We start from the raw sequence: 24,045 nt of genomic DNA on the forward strand, positions 1-24,045 counted from the left end.
ATTTTGACATAAATTGTATAATCTTACTTTACAAAATATACGTTCATTTCACCACCTTGTCTTATTTTTCATCAATTCCTAAACAGTTCACAATCATATGAGATATTTATTGTGAGCTCCTCGTAGGAATGATGAAGTCGATCATTGTCACATATTTTCTGATCGAACCTCGTGCAGAGGTGCATGATAGGTCTCTGCCGCCACATGCCGGCAAAAAATAAAATCTTGACCCGAAACATCAAAGAAGCCTACGGGAGTGAATTTACTTTTGTTTACTTCTATACGGTGCTAGTGTGGAGTGTTGTGACGCGTCATAACCCCACCATCGTTCTGACGCCGATCGAGAATCGACCGATCGCCGTCACGGCAGATCGTGTCCCGACACACTGCACTTTAGTAATATCATTGTCTAGTTTAGTCTCTATACAAAGGTATTATAATTCTAAACAAACTTAAATGTATGGATACGATATACTTGTGGCGCGTCACGACACATCACACCACGGCTTAAAGATTGAGTGGGACATGCGTATTATCCAGTATAGTGCTGTGGCCCCAGCACAGAATACTGTGACCACATTCAGTGACATGGCAATGATTGATGAAGGTAGTTTAATTATGTTGTAGATGTACTGCAGGAAGCGATTCATATGAATTTTTCTAAATCTTTTTTTAATTTTTTTTTGAAAAAGTATCAACAAGTAGAACTTACTGTAAGTTTTCTGTAGCGCGCACGTATAATGCCAAAAATATTCTGATAGGTTGCTAATGATGTAATTTTCACATCTTGTGTGGAAATGAGTATAAATTTAAAATATTCAACTATATATAGTTTATTCCAGTGATAAGGTGATTATTTAATTTTATCCCTAGTGTATTTTCCATAAGTTAGGTATTATGATTGAAGTTTTTTTTTGAGGTATTCGAAGAACTGATAAGGAAGAAGCCATTATAAATGTGGTAGAATTAAGTTTTAAAAAGTCCCCCAATATTCAGCGAAAAGACCAGATCATATTGCTCGCTGGGATGATGCGCAATTCTTTTCAAGATATCAAATTATGGATTCTGCTTGAGAGTTATATACTGTAACGAAATTACTTGATTAGTGATTGGGTATACATTACATTATTATCACTATTTTTGTCGTTATTCAAGCTGTTATTATTTAGAACAATGGAAGATCCTGTATATTTTATTCCAATCCAGTTGATTAAGTCATTTAGGGTTGAGTCAGACATACGCTTTGTTTCTTTGCATTTAGATTATGTAAACATGAGTAATCAACAGAATGATTTGAAAATATATTTGGGCAGAATAAAGCATACTTTCAATCAGTGAACATCATTTAATTTATTTTCCGCTGTTACAATACTGTTAGCAAGTTTTTTCTCGATGAGAAGTCTCAATCTTTTAATGACATGCAACACTTGTTCATCCCATCTCAAATGGTGGTCAATAACTACACCCAAATATTTTATGGATGTTGTTTTCACAATAGTGGGACAATTACAGAACAACTGCATTACCCTTCAACCACATCACTACTTTGTGTAGTTCTATTTCTGCACGTTTCACCTTTTAAAACCAAAGCAGTGTCATCAGCATTGCAAACTATGTGCCCCTGAAAATCTCTCGTTCTGTGTAATACTGTATATCAGTACAATTAAAAAAAAAAAAACCCTTAAAACGTTGACCCATTTTTTTATAATTTTTCTTAGAATATTTTTCAAAGGTCCAAAGACATCCAAACAGGAAACAAAAAACAATATATTATGGAATTCCAAGTTTATTGTTGACAAGTCTATTTACAAAATAGAAATAATTCAAACCATACAAGTTGCTAATAGAAAATAAATAACTGACAAACGTACTGTAAAAAATAGTGATTTAAAAATTTAAATTCAGATATCACAACACATACACACATACCACTAAAAACTATATATTCACATTCACACAAATCATAAAAGCAGCATTTTCTCGCCCTTGAACATTACAAAATTTTACATAAACCAAATTAAGGAATGACAAACATCAGTAGAAAAGGTAATCACAATTTTTGGTGTAGGTAATGTTAGGCGAGATACCTTTAGAAATTTTATTAAGATACCCCTAATTTTGATATTAAAGTAACAGTTTTTCAACAAAAACTAATTGGTTATTTGAATCTTTTTAATAATGGGTTAGAAATGTACTTCAATTTCTTGTGAATTTATTAATTATGTCCTGGAAAGAACATTCAAACTGTTTAAATGATCCAATTTTGAAATGTTTAAAAAATCAATATTCAGAAAAATTGAATTTCAAAAACTGTTGACTTCTAACGCAAATAAAAAGATTCAGAACCGAAATAGGTTCTATTTTCAGAGTTTCTTCAAATGTTCTGTATATAATTCTGAATTAGTTGTAATATTTTTTAAAACAAGCCTGCGCAAAGTATCATACTTTCACAGGTGTTTCAACTCCCAAAACAATAGGAAAAGTTAACTGTATAAGTTTATAAAAAATTTAAATGTGTAACAAAAATATCAACATTTTCCTAATTCAAGAATGATCACAATCTCAATTATACTGTAATGAGCTGTCCTGAACACCAGGGACAATGATGAAAATTTTCACTGGGCTGCACCAAATTACTAGTCTTGATTTCTGATAGGAGGGCTATGATTTCTTCTGCAGTTTCCGAACTCTTACTTCCTTCTATGTTTGATTGATGGCTTCCATTCATATTCTTAATTTCATTATGAATGCTAGTATGTTCTTCACAAAAATGTTCACTTTGATCAGATAAACTCTTGTGTTGTTCAAGGATCTCGGTTGGGACCGAACCTTTTTCTTCGACCAGCCTTCTTATAAGGGCATTCAGTTTTTCCAATTTAGTTTTCATTTGTTTTCTGTCGTTATCCAGTTGTTTCAATTGCTGATCTTTTTCCACAGTTTTCTGTTTGAGCATCATTCTTTGTCGTTGGTATAAAGCAACATATTCTCCAATAGTTTCAGTCTCACTTTGAAGTTGCAATACTAGATGTTCCAACCTAAGAGAATAACATTTATTTCAATACGTTACATGAAAAATCTTTACCAGCCAAATCAACAGACTCCAATACCAGTGCAATAAAATTATTGAGAATAAATCTAAAGAAGTGAACTTTAAACGTTCGAGCCAGTCTCGAATATACCTACACAGTAGGTTGAACGGACTGACGCCTATCAGAAAACAACTACTCCCCTGGCTAATACCACGAAGGGCGTTGGATTATATCCGACAGGCGTCAGTGCAGGAATCTTCACAGAAAATTTCCTGCATATGCAATTGGCCATACAACTGAAAGAGTCGACCTTCAAATTAGGAATGGGTACACTTGCAGACCGGTTTCGGGCTCATTAGCCACTCAACAGTACAAGATAGTGGCCATCATCGACCTAAAGTCAATGAATGATATTCCATAATTGAAAATTGGAATTCTTTCAGAGTATTTCATTCCTCTTTCTAAGTTGAAGCGAACAACAAAATGTCACACCATCTAGTGGACGAGGTACTAACCAACCGCGTATCCGAAATTTGCCTGATTCCTCTGAATAAGGAAGTCACTGACTATTAGTCAGTGACTAATAAGAAAGGAAATTTTCTGTGAAGATTCTTGCACTGACGCCTACAGCCTGGGCTGTAGAATAATTTCTAAGAAAACCAAATTTTGTGATATTTTTAGTGATAATATTTTATTACAAAATATGTTTTAATTTGAAGAACTAATAAAAAACCTACTACCATGTGGCATATTTGTTCAATACATACCTCTGTTTCTCGTCTGTAAGATCAGCAATTTTCTGCATGGTATGTTTAACTTTCTCCTCCAAATGCCTCATGGCCGATTCTTTATCCAAAGTATCAGTGTTCTCATCAAAGTGTTTACCAAACATTGAATGGTCTTCTAGCTTCAACTCTAGTTCATGATTTTTCAATTCTAGTTCTTCAAGCTGTTTCCTCAAATCACCCTCATCTATTTTATCCATACTATCTATTACTTTATCAGATTTCCTCTCATTTCTCAAAATGTTCATCTCATTAGTAAGCCTGATAACTGTAGACTTTGTTTCACGTAGTTCTTGCTGCAGAGTCTGGGTCAAATTATCTTGAACCTCACAGTGACTTAGTCGATCTGAGAGCTGTTCCTGTGTCAATATTTGTCTGTTCAATTCTGTGGTATTTTCCCTCAAATGAGATAATTCACGATCTTTAATCTCGATGGCATCAGTAAGTCTTTGAAGTTGAAGTTCTGTTTTCTGAAGTTTTTCCAATAGTTCTTTATTACTGGATAGTTCCAAGTTGAGTTTTTCTGTGAGTTCAACTTTATCATTATCCTGAAAGAGAGAAAATGATAACTGAATAGGATGTGAAAAAAAATCAAATGACAAAGCCACTTATTACTATCAATCAATCAATCAAATATGCTTTAATGTCACAGTATAGGTGAAACAAGTTAAAATGTTAAAAACAATAAAATGGTACTGATACAGACTTGCCAAGTGCTAGCTAGTAAAATGAAAAGTAGGTACGGCCACATGATTGAAAACATATTAAAATCAATCATAATAAAGGAGGCAAGTGTATTTTAAAGGCAACAAAAAGGTTCACTATTAAAAAAATCCTCCATATTGTAGAATGGATAGGTGAATAGCAGTTCTTTAAAATATTTTTTAAACAACCCTAACGATTCAATTTCCCTTAAGCTTGGTGGTGAGCAATTATAAATTTTGTCCATTATAAAAATGAGATATTCCTTAACAAGATTATTTTTATTTTTGGTAGAGGTAGACTAAATTTTTGTCATGATCGTATGTTATGACATGAGGACATTGTATTTTTTTTAATGCTTTATTGTCGGAAGATTAGTATCTTATTGAAAAAGCTCGTAGAAAAATAAAATGCATCTCATAAAATACAAACATAGCAATTTCACAAATGAAACTTCAAGAAAAAAGACGAGTTAAGGTGAACATTGAAAAATCAAGTAGAATTTACAGGTTATCACTGTAGAATTCATGGATTCAAAAAATAAGCTTTTTTGATTAAAACATCTTCAACTGTACTTAGGAACTTTTCGATATCTGTTCTATTTTTTTAAATGGTAGGAAGGTGATTATATACATTAATACTTTCATACTTTATTTGTTACAATTCTTGTATATTAAGAAAGTGGTTTCTAAAATGATTGAAGTGACGGCGAGAATTCTATTATTTTTGAAAAGGTCCCTGCAAGAATCACGCATATTAACTTTACTTCACAAAGGGCCCTTATACCTCTTTTTTGTACAACTTGAAACATATGTAAGAGTTGTTTGTAGCATACTCCCCAGAAGGCTATGCTATAGACTAGACCAAATACACGCCAAGCTAACTTGATCAGACTTCTCCTGCCCATGACAATGGATTCATTAATATAGAACGGAATAAAGATCACATTTTTCACAAACAAAATTAGTTGTGAACATTTTATACATTCCAAAGTGACGTACTGAACTATAATTAATAAAATTAACTCTATCCTGAATTAAAAAAAAATCTGTTACCATATACTAATCAATTTGGTTACTTTATAACATAAAAATTTCAATTTACCTTTGAAAATTCAAGAAATACACGGTTAATATATAAACCCAGATCCCTGCATACTAGCTGAAATTACTTTTTTCATATCTACACTTACCACTGATAAACAAAATTGTTGTAATGAGTGTCATAAATAAGATGGAACAATATAGTTGACATTTACTTTCTATAAATATATTACGGAAATTCAGGATGTTTACGAACAGTTCAAGTTTGAAAAGCTTGCTTTCCAGCAACACCAACCAGTGTAGTGACTCTATTTTTCTTCACAATATCTTATCTTAATTTTTACATATGATCATTCGGTTTTTTGTAAACTATTCAAGAATGACTAGTGTTGAAGAAGGCATCATGTTGATGATAATGTATCACGAAGAATATAGTGGTGATTTTCAGCAAGCATTTATCATTTTGTGAATTTTTTGAATATGTCAAGTAATCATTTGAACAATCTGCCCTAATATTGATTTTGGAGAATATATTTTTCTATCTCGCTATTGTAATATACTGAACACAAGGCAGATACAATGGAGATAACAGATCTCAATTATTGAAGCGAGCTAATTGAGAATTCAGATATGTAATAAATGAACACACCTGTCGTACTAACGTAACATCAAATAAAAAATTGATGGGAAATTTAGGAGTAACTAGATTTTGACTCAATCTGCCGGATCACTTCCATACGATAAAATATAAAAAACATACCAATTTCATGAATACTTCTTGCATGCTCTCCATTTGCTCCTTCAGTTCCTTGTTCTGTTGAACTGCTCTTGCAGCTGCCACTTTATCACTTTCCATTGTGGCTAATAACTTTACACTATCAGGTTGGTTCCCTCTCAGTTGTTCAACCATGCTTTCTAGTTGGCTAAGGGAGTCGTTTTTAGCTGTCAATTCTTTCAACAGCATATCCTTTTCGTTCACAGCTTTCGTAAAGTTTTCCTCTGCAGAGGTTTTTTCAATCTGAAAAATTTCATTTGGGTTTTGTTAGAAAATTGACAAGAATGGAAAAATTACGATCGCACAGATATCAAAATACTTTGTTAATACAACATTTTTACTATAACTAAAAAATATGGGCATGTTCTGATACTAGTAGTATAAATAGAAAGACATATGTTCTGTATATCAACATTTTGAAAAAAAATATAGAAATGCAGGAAAATTAATCTAGCCTAGAATAATGGTTTACCTACTAAACATATTTCATGTTTTGGGTATTAAAAAACCCAAAGACATTTAGAAGAGTGACAACCTGAATGCAGCATGAGATTTCTGTCAAAAAGTAACAGGATTAGCACATAACAATAGTTTCAATTAATTGATAGAACAGAAATCTATTCATCACAAACAATTCCAAAGAACATATTTACTTACATAGGAAATATCACACTATACAATAGAAGTAATCACAAAATATAGCAATGTATGTATTATTGTAGGTTTTCACATATGGTGAAATATGTGAAGTTGCTTTTCCAGGCATTCATTTGTTGTGTAGTTTTCAAAAGATGACGTTTTGCCATCATCTCAGATAGAATTATAAAGACTTGCTATCGCTTGTTTTTCTTGAAACTTATGTGATTTCTTCTCTCTCCTGAGATGTATTTATATGTTGCCACTTGTGTAGATTATAGTGATGGTGAAACATTGACATTTTGAAAATACACAAATTGAAAATACAATACATTGAAAACTCAGAAAAACAACTTCATAAAGTAGGTATGTATGGATTAAATGTAAATACAAATTCTATTTCTCACTAATGTAGAAATTCATTATCTAAGTAAAAAGCATTTGCTGAAAACAAAAGTGTTTTCACTCTAAGGTCCTCGACATCTCCAACTATATCATTCAAAATGTTTTACAACCTGCGACTCCTGCCCTAAAGGCAGTCAGGAATGAGGCAAAAGTAATTCATTCACTCTGGGTGTTGTATAATGTACCTCACATAGTTTTATCTTCTTTGTGTCCATGTTGTACGTATGTGCCGAATCAATGAAGATTTACAATGTAATGGTCTCCTCCACAAAGCCTAACCACATGACAGTATGGACTGTTGCAGTCCAAAGTACGTCAGTCAGTTACATTTGTAGACATTCCTCGTTAACACGAGTTATTCAGTTTCATGACCAAATTTTTCCGAAGTTAAATTTTGGTTCACTGTCATGTCTGGGTACTCAAAATGCCCTACTTGCTCTATAAATTGATGATACCAATCTCTAGTAGGGGAGAGTCATAGAGACCATCTTTTTTTATGTCATCCCGTTATTGATCCTTGAGTGCCTTGTTTCGAGTGTTTTTTTCAGTTTGTTCGTTGAAGGTTTCCACTGAATTGGCAATGACTATAAGAGAATTATTCTCCAAATATATGAAAACTCCTTTTAACACTCTTCAATATGTTTTCCAAGATTGATATGTGGTCGACTGAAAGTCCTAGAGAAGTCACAGAATAGAGCAATTGACGATTGAATATTATTAATGTTTAATGTTATTGCAGTTGAAGTAGATCACAGTTTGAAGTCAAGTTGACAATCAACCATGAGTTTAATCAATGCATTTCTGTAATTGCTACTTTATGAAATAATAAATTGAGGTGTATTTAAAAATTATAATCATTGATCTTAACAATATTCTTATATGATCCAAGAAACATTTTTTCAACATTTTGATGATATGCAAAACATTTTTTCAAAATTTTGACAATATGCAAACAATTCTTCAACATTTTGTCGATATGCAAACATTTTTTCAAGCAAATAAATTTGAATATGTTCAAAGCTTTTAATAACCACTTGAACTTTACTCGCTTTGATCAAACTTATATAATTATTTTTGATCATTGAAAGTATCTTGATGTGTTAGCCAAAATTACTATAATAAAGAAATCTAAGCCAATGTGCTAAGTTTTGAGTTAATCATTTTCCAAGATGTATATGTTTACTTGATTGTTATTTTCCTCAAATATCTATTTCTACTTGAAATATTGAGTAGTTTTCAGACATTTTTGAGAAGTAACTGAAATTCAACTTGCCTAGAATAAATGTCAATTGAAAAAACATTTCTTGTAGCATTGATAGTACAAATTAATTATCACAATTGTACGAGATAAAAATTCAAGCCTGTAAACCTAAATAAACATCCATTTAAAAAACTAACTGAAAACATTCATGTTTGGTTCACTTGGCCCTTTTGAAGTCTGACAAAACAGTTCTCTTCATTCTGAAGAATTCTTTGTTTACATCTTGAACTCCAATCTTCATATCCATCTTAGGCCAATAATTTTGAAAATTCCACGAGACCTAGCAAAGAATAAAATCATGTAGATCATTGTAGGCAATGAATAACTTTTGACATTAGAAACTACTCAACAAGTATATTGCTTTTTATCTCTTTACAGCAGAATCTCTTATTGAAGGCAAATATTTTTCTGAGAAACGTCGATCCTTGCTCAATTATCTTTGGTTCACCCATGCAGGCTTACCTCTCAATCTCTTAGTATTTTATATCAACTACAGCTACAAGATAATCTTGTAGTGTTTTTTTTTTCGAAGACTAGACAAATCACAAAAATATGATTTGTTAGTTTCAACAGTGTAGGCTATGGCTGCTCTGAATACATGGTTCTTTTCTTCAAGTGGTCTATGGTTGATTTCATAGATATTTACATTCATTACTGCAGGTCCCATTGGATCTTCGATATAGTTGAAGACCAGAAAATGTGCCAGAACGAGGTTAACGAACTCCTCTCGAATGGATGAATGATACGAGTCAACCAGCTTATGATTCTTGATTTCCAGAACTGTAAATGGAAATGATCAACAAGAAAAATATACTCCATTAATACAACATTGTATACTGTTTATCCACCAACCCTCTACTAAACTGTCATAATGACAGCACACCAAAAACTAGCAGTATCACAACCATTGAAATTTGTTCAATTTTTATAGTAGCTCATTTCTGACATGAGTTCTTGATACGGCAACTCCTCACGAAGCTCTGTTGACACAATCTGCTAGAGTATAATCCTATGAGAGGTAGCTCGAATTCCACAGTCGTTTTCTTCTTCTTCTCCTCTAACACAAAAAAATCTTACACTGAGTGTTCGATTTTTTCATGTTGATAAGGCTGGCAACATTTCAATCACCTTCAGGAACTTTTCGCCAATGAGCACAATAAATAGATCAAGTCACTACTTGAAAATAATAAGATAATGGGAAGCAAAGAGTTCTTACGAATTTTTGGATAAAATATCAAAAACACTGAACAGTACTACCTTAGATGCCAAGATAAAATTCAATACTATATCTTTACTTTCACATTTATTAAATCATAATTGCAAAATTAGATTTGCAAATAAACAAACTTTTAGTATTTTGAATAGCATATACTACATCAATGTGAAACATTCTTAAAAAGTACACATCAAGGTAAATAAATATTGAAGAAACTTTGTTAGATCATCCAGCTGGGTGCGTATCACCCAGCATCATCTATCCACAAAAAAGAAACCTTTTACAGAGTTTAATGTTTTCAGACACTTTTTCTCATTAAAAGATCATCAGAATGTGTTCAAAACAGATATTGAAAAGTTTTCATATAAATTATTTAACTTCAATCCAGTAACTTCCTTTGCTGTGACAAGATATGCACAATACACAATTTCAGACAGTACTCATATTCTAGTTTCATAGACCATTGATATGTACACTAGTCAATGTTTATGATAAGTCTTATCCCAAATTCAAAAACTCTAAGCTTCCCTAACTCGTCAAAAGTGAACACTGAACATATTTATAAAGCGTACCAATACCGCATCCAATATTGAAAATGAAAAATTATCTTCAAATAGGACCGGAGTTCCGAACTAGAACCATAACATATTACTTTAATGAATATACAAAAAAAAATCTTGTATCACAAAAAATGACACAGGAATACTTCAAATACCACAAAATAAAAGTTCCAACAGGGTTATTGGAACCTGTGAGTCACAAAGTTATGGACATGGCTATTTAAGCGGATAGTAGCCATTCCAAATTTGCATAAACAATATCCTAACAAATGGTGAAAAGTGTTTGCTTTCAATTCAAGTGCAGCAACATTGAATCAAATAAATGATCACATTGTGTGTGGAAAACACAACCTAGTGATATTTTTATCCATGTACCTTTGAATATCACATTATATTTATAATTTCACTTACCAAATCACAATCAGATCTTCTTATAAATATTCCATAACAGTTACAACTGAAGTGAGATCTCGCAATTGAAATTCGTTTCATTTTTCCAAGGGCTCCCAAGATGTGCCTATGTATACCCTGAAAGGAAAATACTTTTTCAATTTCTTTAAAATTGAAACAGACTGTAAAACTTACGTCGACCACCAGATGTCAGTTTTGAAAACATCAAATAGGTTCCCATTTCTGTCTGGAGCAAAGTAGATGTAGTTGTGTTCAGGACGTATCTATTACACACTAGTTCATTTCCCAATTTCAATTATACAGTATCTAATATACAATATTTTTTCAACACTTCCATAGAATAAATAATTAAAGTAAGTTGACAGAACACAATTTTCTTTAAAAAACATAATTATGGTTTTCTTTTTCCAAATTTCGAATAAGAGAAAAAAAAAGTTGTATATCAATGGTAATTTACAATTTGAAAATAAAAGGTATTCAAAGATTTGAAATGTTGAAAATCTATGTAAATGTTGGGTAAAATTTTGTATCACACTTGTGATTTTACACATTTCTACATTAATTTTTTTCTAGCGTTCTGCATACATGTGTAAAATAATTTGTTAGGCACTAAAAAATTTGAATGTACATAGAGAAATTAAACATACATACAGATACATATTGAAGTTCTTTAGTTGATAAAATATTAATTACAACATCCTAAATTAAGGGTATCCTAAAGAGTCAATTCATTGGCCGAACCTGTTTAATCTCTGAAATAGTAATTTATAGGAATTTCATTTTCAATGAGATGAACAAAATTCATTGCAAAACTTTGATATTGTTCTAACAATGTTTTGAGAACATCAAATATCAAGTTACTTTCATTGAAAACTGATCCTTCTAAACATGATTTAAAATCTTTTATATCTTCCCTTTTCTTATTCTTATGACAATTCAGAAGGAGCAAAATTATTTCACTTGTGAAATTTACCAAATCATAAGCTTTCACTAAGAATAAGGAAAAGTAGACGTTCGGTCAAACCCATTTTGGATGAGAAATTAGTTCAGAGGCGTCACAGCAAAAATACTGTTGGCGACGCTTACTCAAAATTAATATACTTATTTCAATAGTGAAGCAACTGATGAAAAATTGATGTATGTACTGTAATACCAAAATATTTAGTGATCTAATGAAGTTTTCAGAAATTCAAACCCCTTGGTCTTCCCCTCCAATATTAACCCCGTCCTCTATTTTCATATTTTCTTCCTCCCCATCTGCTTCTGTATTCTGTTCCTCCCCTTCTGTTCCTGTACCCTGTTCCTCCCCTTCTGCTCCTGTACTCTGTTCCACCCCTTCTGCATCTGCTTTTTCCATATTACCATCCTGTTCTTTACTCTCACTTGTATCTTTTGCTTCTTCTTTTTTTACACGAGGTCTAAACTTTCCTAAATGTTTAACTTTGATTCTAGTAAAATTCAAAAATGGTCGGAAATCTATGTTCTTGAGAGCTTCCAAAACGCTGTCTTCTACAGAGACATTAATTACTTGACCATTTTCTTCAATTTTCTGATCGATAAAATGCCACTCCTTTGTCCTCAGACCTTTATTCTGTCGTTCAAGACGTTCTAGAACTTGATCTGGATTCTCAGGTGTACCTGGAATCCATATTGAAAGCATGTTGAGTACAGGAACATCCTTTGGCTCAAGAACACTCAATTCAGGTCCATCCCAAGAAACCAGTTTCTTTACAGCATCCTTCAACCACTCTACACTTTCTTGATTATTACAATCTAAGACAAGAGTTCCTCTCAACTTGAAGCATTTGAGGAATTGTGGCATGAAGCACTCCCCAGGTATTATGTCAATAAGCTTTAAAATATGTGATTGTAGACTATCCAACTGTTCAGGAGTTAAAATGGTCAATGGATATTGGTTTGGAATGATGACCATCTGGGATATCTTTCCTGGTTCAATCACCTTGAGCTGTGCCCCTTCCCATGGAGTCAAACCTGGGGCAGTGTTTTTCAACCAATCCACACTTTCTTGATTGAAACAATCGATAGTAAGAGTTCCCTTTCTTTTGAAACAATCCAAAAATTGAGGGCGGAATGCACCATCCTCAATTTTATCTATTGAGTTGAGAAGTTCAGTTTGCAAACTATCCAACTGTTCTTCAGTCATAATAGTAACTGGATACTGTAAAGGTACCACCAACATATTTATTCCTGAAGGGGCTTTCTGTGATTGAGGCTTATCACTTTGAGGTTTGTTGGTTTCTCTTTTGGTGAAACTTTGGGCCCTTGGTCTTATCATTCTTCTTTGTGTATTTCCACGACCCCTGAAATTTTTATGATTTGACAAATTACGTCCTCTAGTTGGTGATTCAAAGCTATCGCTCCTACGAGCTATTTTTGGCGAACGAATGGGAGACCTGTTTCGGGGTCTCTTTCGTTGGTATCTTCTGTTAATAGAATTATCGCTTCGGTGGTATGCTGGAGCTCCTAATCTTTGTGAATTGTTTTGGTTGCTTTCCGTCCTCTGGTATGCCCCACGGGCTCCCTGATTAGGTCTATTTGATTTATATTGGTTATTTGGTTTCATAATTGTTCCCACGAGTAGCTAGGGAATTACTTTGTCCATCCCCACAGAGCCCCGCATGTAGGGAGAAGGGCTTGATCACAATGGGATAACGCCCAACTATCCCAAAGGTATCGTTACAAGCACTATAACCCTAGCGCCATTCACACCGTAGGCACGATAACTTACACCTTAGTGTTGGGGATTTATTTTCGAGGTTTACTCCTCTAACAAAAAGTAGCATGCCCTTTCAATTGTATTTTGTAGAAAAAATTAGAGATAATGTTATCATCCTTGGAAGTAATTTTGTTATAAAAATTAACGAAATATTATCGAACTGTAAGGAATAAAAACAAAATATATGCAGTAATGTAAAAAAATTAATTTGTGTTGAGCCTGATACAAAAAGCAGCTTCGCAATTGTACTTATCATGATTTTAAATTAATAAAATTTAGTTTTCAGAAACTTCCTCGCTGTCATCTTTTTTGATTTCTGGTTCCGTTTCCGTATTCTCTGCCATTGTCTCAGCCGTATCAGGTTTGACTTCTTCTGTGGCTTTAGATTTTTGTTCTTCCTCAGATTTTTTCTCTTCAGGTTTTGGAGAGCTCTTTCCTATTCTCATCACTCCCAACTTTCTTATTTCAATTCTGGAGAAATTGAGGAACGGTTTAAAATCAATTTTTTTGAGAGCCTCTATTACATCTTCTTCTACAGACATTAATATCATTTGCAAATTTTTTTCAGTTTTTTGATTGAGAAGGTGCCAGGACTTTGTCAGCAGTCCCTCATTTTGACGCTCCAAACGTTCAAGTAATTTCTCTGGTTCCTCTGTACCATCTGGAACCCTGATTTGAATAGTGTAGTAAAGAGGTAAGTCTTTTGGTTCAATGACTTTTAGGTGAGCTTCTTCCCATGGTGTTAAAGTTTCCGCTATAGTTTTCAACCAATCAACACTATCTTGATTGTTACAAGAAACTACAAGCATTCCTCGTCTTTTGGTGCAACTTAAAAATTGTGGATGGAAGGCCTCATCAGCAAGGTTGTCAATTTCTTGCAAAATTAATGACTGTACATTTTCTAGCTGTTCATCAGACATTACTTTAGGTGGAAATTCGCCAGGTACAATCACCATTTCAATACCTTTTGGCTCCTCTTCTTCTCTTTTACGTTTGGCACTGCCAGCTTTATCTGCGCTCGATTGCGAGCCATTTTGTTTCCGTTTTTGTGGCCCTTTTTTATTTTGATTAGTTCTGTTTTGTGACTTATGTATATTCATTGGTCTTCGTACATATTCGTTTCTTTGTCTTTGTTGCATTGAGCGATTGTAGGGTTGACGGTAACCGCCTCCCTGATAATCCAGCCATGGGCTGGCTGAATTGTTATATCCCGGGAGTGCCCAGGGGGAAGGTTGGTAAGATTGTTGGTTTTGTTGATTAAATCGATAATTAGGCTTCATAATTGTTCCCACGAGTAGCTAGGGAAGTAACGTGTCCATCCCTGCAGAGCCCCGCATGCAGAGACAAGGGCAAAAATACAATAAGACATCGCCCAATATCTTACCGGTATCGTTATATGCACTATAACCCTAGCGCCATACATGCTTTCAACACGATAACTCACGTCTTAGCATTGGGGATTTTTTATCGAGGTTTACTCCTCTACTGAGAAATTGTGTGTGTGTGTATTTTAATGTAGTCATGAGGTTGCCATGATGAAGTGGTGTTCCAAATAGATGTACACCCGGCACACCACTACCCAAACGTGCGCGCGCACACATATATAAAAATGTCAGTAGAAAGGTAAACAATGAACAATTTAAGAAATGTTGAAACTCGGAATCACAGTTTTATGTAAAATATAAATTGAATAATGAAAATGTAAAAAAAATAACATTTCATTAAGAAGCCCATTCAAAATGACAGATGATTGAGACATGCTCAGCAGTGAAAAGGAGAAGCGTTCATGTAACATCGACTTGTTACAAACAACCAGTGTTCTTTATTAGCGATAATCTTATATGTTGGTGGATAATTTGGATGAGAAATACAGATTTTAAAGAATTTGATGCCAGAAACAAGAAGTAGAAATAGATGGAGCACTATAAATTGTTTGACGTGACATTATTGCACTCAAAAATGATATTGAAAAACTTGGCATTCCAACAAAACAGAAGGCAATATGAAACTGATCAATTACACTCCCCCTTTTGAGTGTAGAATTAAAACTCAGTGCAATATTTGCCCTTGTTCCGAAATTGCTTAGTAACGTTATAAACTTTGTCTCTTCCAACTTTTGTTCTCTCATGTTTTAGTAAGGTTCTCTGATATAAAATGACTTAGACTCAACAAATAACTTAGGGAATTTATAAAGCAATAATGTGCAATGCTGAAAACTATTGGTAGGATTGTTTTCTTCGAAAGATGCAGTCGGATGCATATTAACAAAAATTTAAAATTTGTCACATTACTTTTCGTACTTCTATTTTCCAGCCGTTCCAGAAAAGATATTGAGTGAGTAAAAATATTGAAACTGGAATCATTACTTGAAATTTGAGGGCTCTACTTATTACCAAGGAGGGGCGGTTTGAAAGATAAAGAAGATGTGTGAAATTTCAATTTGATAACATGTTTCATTTTGATATTAAAAAAAAAAAAAACAAAAAAATACTAAGTTTGTTATTCATGTTGCCATAGTCCATGTTTTATTAGACAAAAGTTATCTTTGGAATGGTCTATACTGCTTAGATCACAAGTGATCATCTTCAAGAGGAAGATTAAACTCTAAATTCTTAATTAATTTCTTTAAGAAACAGCATATTATTTTCTATTTGTATTCTCATCATTGCAAAATTCGCATTTCCGAATATTCAATCAAAATTGATGAAATCATCATGGAATTCACAACATTGCTGGAAATTGAAATGATAGTGATAAAACATTCTTCTAGTTACAAGGATTACTGGTCATCTAAAAATGAACTTCGGTACAAATATCAATACATCACTACAAACAATACATCTGTTGTAAAAAAAATGCATTATTCCAGAAATAGTCTGTCAATTGCTATAATAGACTATAGGCGTTGTATGGGCTGCATTGACAAAACTGATGTACCGAAATCCTAGTGAGGTATGGATGTGAAGAGTTCAAAGTGATGGCGTCAGCTAGTTTTCAGTGAAAAAAAAAAACTGAAAACGAAATGAAATTTAGGAAATTTTGTCTTGAAATTTCATCAGGTTTGGTTTTAGGGCCACTTCATTGAAACAAAACTTTTGAAGACTCTCCGATTCACCTGCCTAGAGTACATTCAAAGTTTATGTGTCGTAAAACGAAACATCAAGACATTGTACACATCGTAGTACTTCCAAGGAACCACTTTGCACCAGATGGAGCTATAGTGTATTCAAAGCGTGTGTGAAAGTCATCCACTGAAAATTGTTTTGTTGAATTTCATAAAGTTTGAAATGTCATATCACTGAGGATGCATTATTGATTTTTTTTTTCAAACAAATTGTTTTTGCTTTTTTGTTTTTCAACTCAAAGGCAAAGTGATTTCACTACAAAATCATATGTTACTTGATTTACCTAATTCGTACTCCAAAGACAATCGAAATTTTTTCAAGACTCCAAATGATAAATCAATTATTAATATTTTCCAATATATAAATTAATAACCCATCTGCTCAGAGTTCAAACATAATCTACATTAACATCTTCCAATCGCTCATCTTTACTATATGGAAAATAGGACTCGATTTTCTAATTCCTATAAAATTGAAAGAGTAGTATATGCTTAGAGGACAATGAGAACACTTCATCAGTTACCTCATCGCCTTTGATAATGTTCTCCACGAAACGTCATGCTTAAAAACCTGAAGACCTCGCCCAACAAACGAGGATAATAGATTTAACATATCTCCATCCGTGAAAGTATACATTCTTTCATGAAAAGGGTCTTGTTTCCCAGGTTATGTACTTTTCACGTGAAAATTCTCACCTGAAGCTGGATACACAATTCCCTTGTAGAATCCAGCTCGTTTTTCAGGTTCGATTCCCCATTTGGTCGATTCACTGTAAATGCAATCTGTTCATTTTGCAGGCTTTGAAGCTGTCTCTCAAGTTCTCCAATATGTTTAATTCGATTCTGTTCTTGAACTGAAAGGTCTTCATTTTCTTGCTGCAGTCGTTGAACCTATACAGAATAAAATTAGTAAAGACATAACTCATACTATAATTAAATAAGTAATTATTTTACCTGATTGGAAAGACCAGCGAGCTGAGTGTTCAATTCTTGAGTATATTGCTGATATTGAGTAGTAGACTCCTCTCTTTCCTTTGTCATGGTTTTCATCTTGAGAACCAAGTTGGCCAATTGCTTTTCCAGTTCAAATTTCTCTTGCATCAATTTTTGTACTTGACTTTCCACCTGAATGAAGAACAAACAAGTTTCAAACATAAAATAATGCCAATGAAATTAATTTATTAGTAGAGTTATACTATTGTGAAACATTTAAATTCAAGAGAAACCTGATGAAAATTATCCCAACACAAAAGTATTTGTCAAAGTTAAGTCAGTATGAAAAATGTATAGAAACACCCTGATGTGATCAGTTGGACCCCTTCTCTATGTAAAATATTTTGTCAAAAACACTATCCATGGCATTCTCAATAAGACGATAAAGAGATCCAGTAAATTCCCAACATTCCATTCACAGAGGTGTCGAGCACACATCAAATAATGTCTTTGAGTGACTGCTCGACAATGTCAAGTTGACCTTTCAATATTTACATTCAGAAATAAACTGAAATTGAGTAAAAAAAAATGTTCATTTAATAGTTCATAAATTGGAGGTATGAATGATTATTTGTATGGAAACCACTTTGGTAAGGGTGGGTAATTACAAAAAACTTTCACCTCATATTTGCTGTCATTATTTTATCTTTCAATTCATGAATGTTCCGACATTTTTCAAAAATTTTTGAAAATAAATTCATTCTTATTCTCAAAACTGGCAATTTAATTGTGCATATTCTTCACTTACTTTGTGTTGGTTTCTTCTTTAATGAGCATTTTTTTTGGGCAATGAATATATTTTGATATCAATCATGAATTTTCATAAATGTAAGCTTCACGAAGTTATAAAGCTTATCATATCTGAAACCAATCTGTAGAGAATAAATTTCAAACTATCCATCACCCGACAATAGTTTGCCCAAAAATTATGCATAAATAACTAACAAAAACAATGAAATTCAGAACACAAAATGAACCAGGGCTGGTCATAAGTACTGCCCCTTACCACACACAAAATTTGTATGATGTAAAACCCTTGCTTGCTTTCTACTACTTGTTTACATTTTATTTTTCCAAATACTTTTTACCTATAAAACATACAGTGTGCCGATCTCCAACCAACCATGTCTTCTGTGAATGAATTAAAATAAAATTGAGGAGAGTACAAATATAATAGGATGACATATAGGACAATTTGACGTTTGAATTATTGGGTGATGTCAAAACAAAAAATAAGTTGCTTTCCTTTCCGAGGTTGAAACCCCTTCAGTGATGAAAGTAGTAGATGGTAAATGCTGAATCCAGTTACCGCTTAACATATTCAAATACAAAGCAGTATTAATCACTGGAAGGGGTGGATCAGTGTTGCAAAATATTATTCTTGCACCATCTGTCTACATGTTTACAAAATTGGGTTTAACTCTTTAATCATGGCGAGTTTTTTTGACGAAATGAAAGCAAACTGGTGAAAACACCTTGGTTTCTAGGCATCTTGTCAGTACCATTAGAAAATGCAAGTCAATCAGAAATAACTTCTGTACAAATTTCATTAGATCCACCATAGTCACTAAAAGTTATCTGTAAAAGTTCAAAACCCTTTTCATTCATTGAAAAAATGAAAGTTTTTGAAGCACCCCACCAAACTAGTTATTCTCACTTCTGAATGTCAAAGTTGTAAATGATTCCATCTGTCCATCAGGTAAACCAAAGTATTATTCAAGTTAAAAAAAAGTAAAAGAGCAAAGAATTGCATTAAAAATATATTTTATCTGAGAAATGTTTTGGAGAGGAATTTTCACTATCAACAGATAGAGTTCGCCTTTTCTTATGAAAGTGTCAACATGGTTATTTAATTATTCTGTTCAGTCCAACATTCCATTCCTACATGATTTTAGAGATTTCAAGTATTTGTGTGTGTGTGTGTGTCTATTTCATACAAAGTTGTAAAATTACGTATTAATCATTACACTTCATTTACCTACCTGATGCTGCTGTTCTCCACTTGTAATCTGCTGGATCGTAATCTCTGCCAAAGAAAGTTTTCTCGAAAGCTCCTGGTTCAGTTTCTGAAGTTGTAAATTGTCTTCGGAACTATTCTTAAGCTTTTCTCTCACTTCTAAGAGATCTTGTGCAACTTCCTCCATTTGTTCTTGAAGACTACTGTTGAAGTTTCTCAATTGATTGATAATACCTATTTGCTCTTGTCCGATGTTTTCTTTTTTTGTTTTCTCCGCCCTCAAAACATTTAATTCTTGTTCAAGCTCAAAGGCTCTCGATCGAGACGCTTTCAAACGAGCTTGGAGTTCTTCACATTCAGAGTTTTTCTGTTTAGAAATCAATTCTAACTGACTCAAGCTAGCTGAGAGTTCAGTTTTTTCTGCTACGAGCAGACCCACTGTTTGAATGTGACACTGCAGTTCTTCCCTCAATCGACTAATCTCACTAGCAGTTTGAAGGCTAGTACTCTCTTCTTTCTCTTTCATTTTCATTTCTAAATCAACTATTCTAGCTTGCAACTCTTCTAATTGAGCTTTTTGTTGTTCAGAGTTCAAGCGTTCATGTTCTAACAAGGATGCCAATTCCAAGTTTCGCTTTTCTAAATCTGTAATGGGATTAGATATGGCATATTCAGGTTCTATAAGCTGTGCCATTTGATTAGAGAGCTGTTTCAAGCTCTCCACACTGGAGTGTTTCACCTCGGCTTGTGCTGTGTTTGAGTTAAAGATAATTTCATTTTTGATTGCAGCATTCTCGCTAGCACTAATTTCTTCTTTATTACCATTCTGATAGTTCATGAAGTCTTCTGTATTTTCAGTTTTTCTGTGATGTTCAAAGAGGTCGTTCTCTTTAATTTCTGGATCATCCAAGCTCAGATTATCTTGATCGGGATGTAGAATCTGCTGCGTCTCTGCAACATAGTTATGTTGAGTTTCTTGTGGGAATAAAGCATAACTTTCAGTAAACTGAGGCTCAAAACTGTCTTCAGTATATTTTGGAGTATCTACTATATTTGAAACCATAGTTTCCAAGCTACTTGGAGATTGTGGAGCATTGAAATAATTAAAAATGTTATTATCCGATGTTTGATTGCCGTGTTCACTGACTTCACCTTTCGCCAGAGTATCGAAAAACATGGAGTTGTCTCCATAATTAGAATTATCAAAATAATTTGTTAAAGAGGTGCGAGTGGTGAAGGCGACTCCAGTGTCTTCTACAGAAACTTCATTATTTAATGAACTATGAGTTGAGCTAGTTAGGCTGTCTATAGCAGCTGGTTGATTACTAATATTGTCAGCAATTTGCTTTTGACTAGCATCTTTCTTTTTCTTCAATTCCTGCAATTCTTTGAACTGAAAGAGATTTCAATATGTTTACTGGTGATTCATAATTATCTTAAATTGGATTGTTAGGATCAGAGATTACTGAATCAAGTTTTCCAGTACACAGTAAAGTTTGATACGGATTATCGAAACTCAAAGAGCAAGTGAACTGAATCTCATACAAAACATGAAAAAGTAGATTTTCATCTTTCAACTACTTACAATCATTTATAAATTGAAAAAACTGAAATTTCACTATAGCAGAAATTGATACCTTCAATATTGACACATATAATAGTATACCTAACCATAAAAGTATGTATGAAAGACATTCTGGATTTTAAGATGAATTTTCATTGGTTGCACCTCAGATGTATAGCAATTACAGGATGTTTCCGAATAAAATTATATAAGAATTGAAAATGTATCAAAGGATCTGCTGAATGTATAAAACTTTGAGGATTTGCACTGTAATTCGTTTTTGGAACTCATTGTTTAGTTTTGTGAAATAAATGAGATATGTATTTTCTTATGGCTGTTTTTGTCATTTTATAATCACACCAATTGAAATTTTGAGATGATTGGTGTTCTTGCTAAAAACCAATCGGTACTTCAAAATCAAACGAGTCCATTGAGATAAGATACAAATAATGCTAGTGATTATCATGATTTCATTGAACATAACAATTTTTTGAAGCGTACCAAAAATATTCAACTCAACTATATCTTAACAATCGAAGGGTGCTTATATAAAGAAGATTTCTGCCTCCGATTTATTGAAAGTCATTACTGATAGCTTTAACCTGTATATAAAAACGATCAGTAAATATTTCTTTCATGCCTATTACAGTTTTCAGTTTGTAAGATAAATGTCACTTCTGAAAAACGATTATTTCAGATGAAGAAAAGAATAGATGAAGCCTCTAATATTAATAGGAAAAGAAATAAATATGGCTTATATTATCATTTGTTTCTAAGAAACAAAGTTTGATGATCCCAAATTGATCGTTTATCAAAAACTATGAATATCAAAACTTCATTATAAACATCCATTTTCATTTTTCACAAACACACCCTATACTGGCAAATGCTTCAAACCTGTATGGCTCGGATCAGTGAGCACCAATAAGTTGTAACTTGCTTCTTTATAATAGCAGATGTCGCTTCAGAAACTAAGAACTGAGAGTTTGACCACAACAAATCAACAAGAGCATTTATGAAAACTCAACTAAGACTAAGACCTATGCCTAGAAAGTTGGCAATATTCAACTAAAACTGAAAGTTTAGGTCAAAACAAAAATTAGCATGCGTCAAATTGAAATATAATCAGTTGCCATTGACCTGAGAAACTTCAAAACAATTGTTTCCACTTTGTATCTATTATAATAATTCGTGCTACACCAATCGTGGTGTACAACTGTACACTATTCTTAGGTTTAGTCTCAGTTACCAATTATTAGGTTTAGTTCTTATGTGTATTTCCAACATGATGGAGCTCCGCCACATTGCAGAACTATTTACAGATACTTTCTCAATACAACTATGCCAGGACGATGGTAGGAAAAAATGGCCTGACCTGACTTTTCATTGTGGGGCTTCATTAAAAGCAAGGTATTCAGCTCAACTTTTGGCAATATTGACTAACTGGAAGAAAAAATAAGGAGGGCTTGCATGACTATAACTCATACAAATCCTGGAAAATTGCCATAAAAATACTATTGCAGAGTGAATATGTGTTTAAGGAACGATGGACAGCAATTTGAATATTTAATGAGATATCATGAACGACCTAGATGTTGAGATTAGGTCCAATTTTACTGAACTTGTAGGTCTTACAGTTTCCAAGATAGCAATAGCGGGATCAGCTAAAAAACAATCTGTATTTGCACATACCTACGTGCACGATTATTCAATAACAAATGAAAAATACGGAATTCTCACAAGTTGAAACTTAGGTACAGCTTATGTCTGGTGAATGAACTCACACTGAGTTGTTGATTCAGTTTCTCAAGATTAGAATCTACTATGATTCATAAAATAATAGTGGGTTTATGGAACAAACCTTCCATAAATACAAAAAATGAAGGAAAGTTTTGAATATTTTTTTGTTTCTAGGAAAATGTCAGTAGGACAGTGAAATATCAAATGAAGAATTATTGTGATTATACTAACATATGTATAAACCGGACACTATTATTAGACATAGGTAATCTTACGTTACTAATTATTAGGTACCTATTGTTGTATAATCTCACTATAAGATTAGCAACATAAGCATTTCATAAATTAAATGGATATTTTTCAGGCAATGTAGTTCATCAAAAGTGATAGCACAAGACCAATTTCCATTTTTTAAAGAAAATTTTGTTATTGCAATATCATGAGACCAACAAGCATGATGCAACCTATACCTATATATACATATAAACACATAATGCGTATGTATACCCAACATGGCGGATCTGCACAAATGCCTAGGTTTCTTCATTCAACCATAGAAATATTTTTCTTCCAAACATATATAAATGACCTGTTCATGATGGGTAATGGAATAATTAACAATTAAATGATGTCTATTATTCGAATCACATACCATTTCTTTTACCGGCAAATTTTGCGTCCTCTTATAAAACCCAAGTGAATTTTCGAGAGTATTTCTGAGAAATAAAATGTATGAGAGCGTGTATCAGTAACAGTAACAAAAACAGGAATTGTAAGGTAAATCTGCCTCGCCACCTTAACACAAATTCGGAATTTTGCAATCAACGGGGGACGCCATGATGATGTGGCCAGACCCGGAGAACTAATTACAAAAATCCTACTCCTCTAACGAAAAAATACTAAACTACTTGTACACCATTAATAATATTTCTTAAATGCAATATTTCTTACCCGTTTTCTTGAATTTGCTAACTTCAATTTTTGAGCTTTCGACACGTCCGCCATGGCAAACTTCTCCGAGGCCAAGAAAACTAAACTAAACTTTACAAATTACAAATGGGATACAAACTACACCACCGATTGGTTGAAATGAAAAGGCGAAACGGG

General features: G+C 33.2%; 3 protein-coding genes across 4 annotated transcripts; all 3 read right to left on the reverse strand.

Moving 5' to 3' along the window:
- Window positions 1–1,768: 1,768 nt before the first annotated feature.
- Window positions 1,769–24,045, reverse strand: LOC111508859 (Golgi matrix protein 130 kD). 2 transcript variants are annotated; one of them, XM_023164486.2, is made up of 7 exons: window positions 23,890–24,045; window positions 19,660–20,585; window positions 17,639–17,809; window positions 17,381–17,575; window positions 6,320–6,577; window positions 3,797–4,362; window positions 1,769–3,035 (listed from the first exon to the last, which is right to left on the reverse strand). In XM_023164486.2, the coding sequence occupies exons 2-7, from the start codon at window positions 20,470–20,472 to the stop codon at window positions 2,567–2,569; spliced, it is 2,472 nt and encodes an 823-aa protein (XP_023020254.2). In that variant the 5' UTR covers window positions 20,473–20,585; window positions 23,890–24,045; the 3' UTR covers window positions 1,769–2,566. The 2 variants fall into 2 exon arrangements, with proteins under 2 accessions (XP_023020254.2, XP_023020253.2); XM_023164485.2 differs by having other exon boundaries at window positions 19,660–21,027.
- LOC141481754 (uncharacterized) lies at window positions 8,771–13,407 on the reverse strand. Its single transcript, XM_074173846.1, has 3 exons — window positions 10,998–13,407; window positions 10,824–10,940; window positions 8,771–8,916 (listed from the first exon to the last, which is right to left on the reverse strand). The coding sequence occupies exon 1, from the start codon at window positions 13,405–13,407 to the stop codon at window positions 12,013–12,015; it is 1,395 nt and encodes a 464-aa protein (XP_074029947.1). The 3' UTR covers window positions 8,771–8,916; window positions 10,824–10,940; window positions 10,998–12,012.
- On the reverse strand, window positions 13,631–16,019 carry LOC111508860 (uncharacterized). The gene has a single exon (XM_023164487.2). It carries the CDS (start codon window positions 14,838–14,840, stop codon window positions 13,836–13,838), a length of 1,005 nt encoding a protein of 334 aa, XP_023020255.2. The 5' UTR covers window positions 14,841–16,019; the 3' UTR covers window positions 13,631–13,835.

The sequence above is a fragment of the Leptinotarsa decemlineata genome, unplaced genomic scaffold (assembly GCF_025532065.1).
Source record: "Leptinotarsa decemlineata unplaced genomic scaffold, Ldec_3_MD MMD2_tig00000505_RagTag_RagTag, whole genome shotgun sequence".
NCBI lineage: Eukaryota > Metazoa > Arthropoda > Insecta > Coleoptera > Chrysomelidae > Leptinotarsa > Leptinotarsa decemlineata.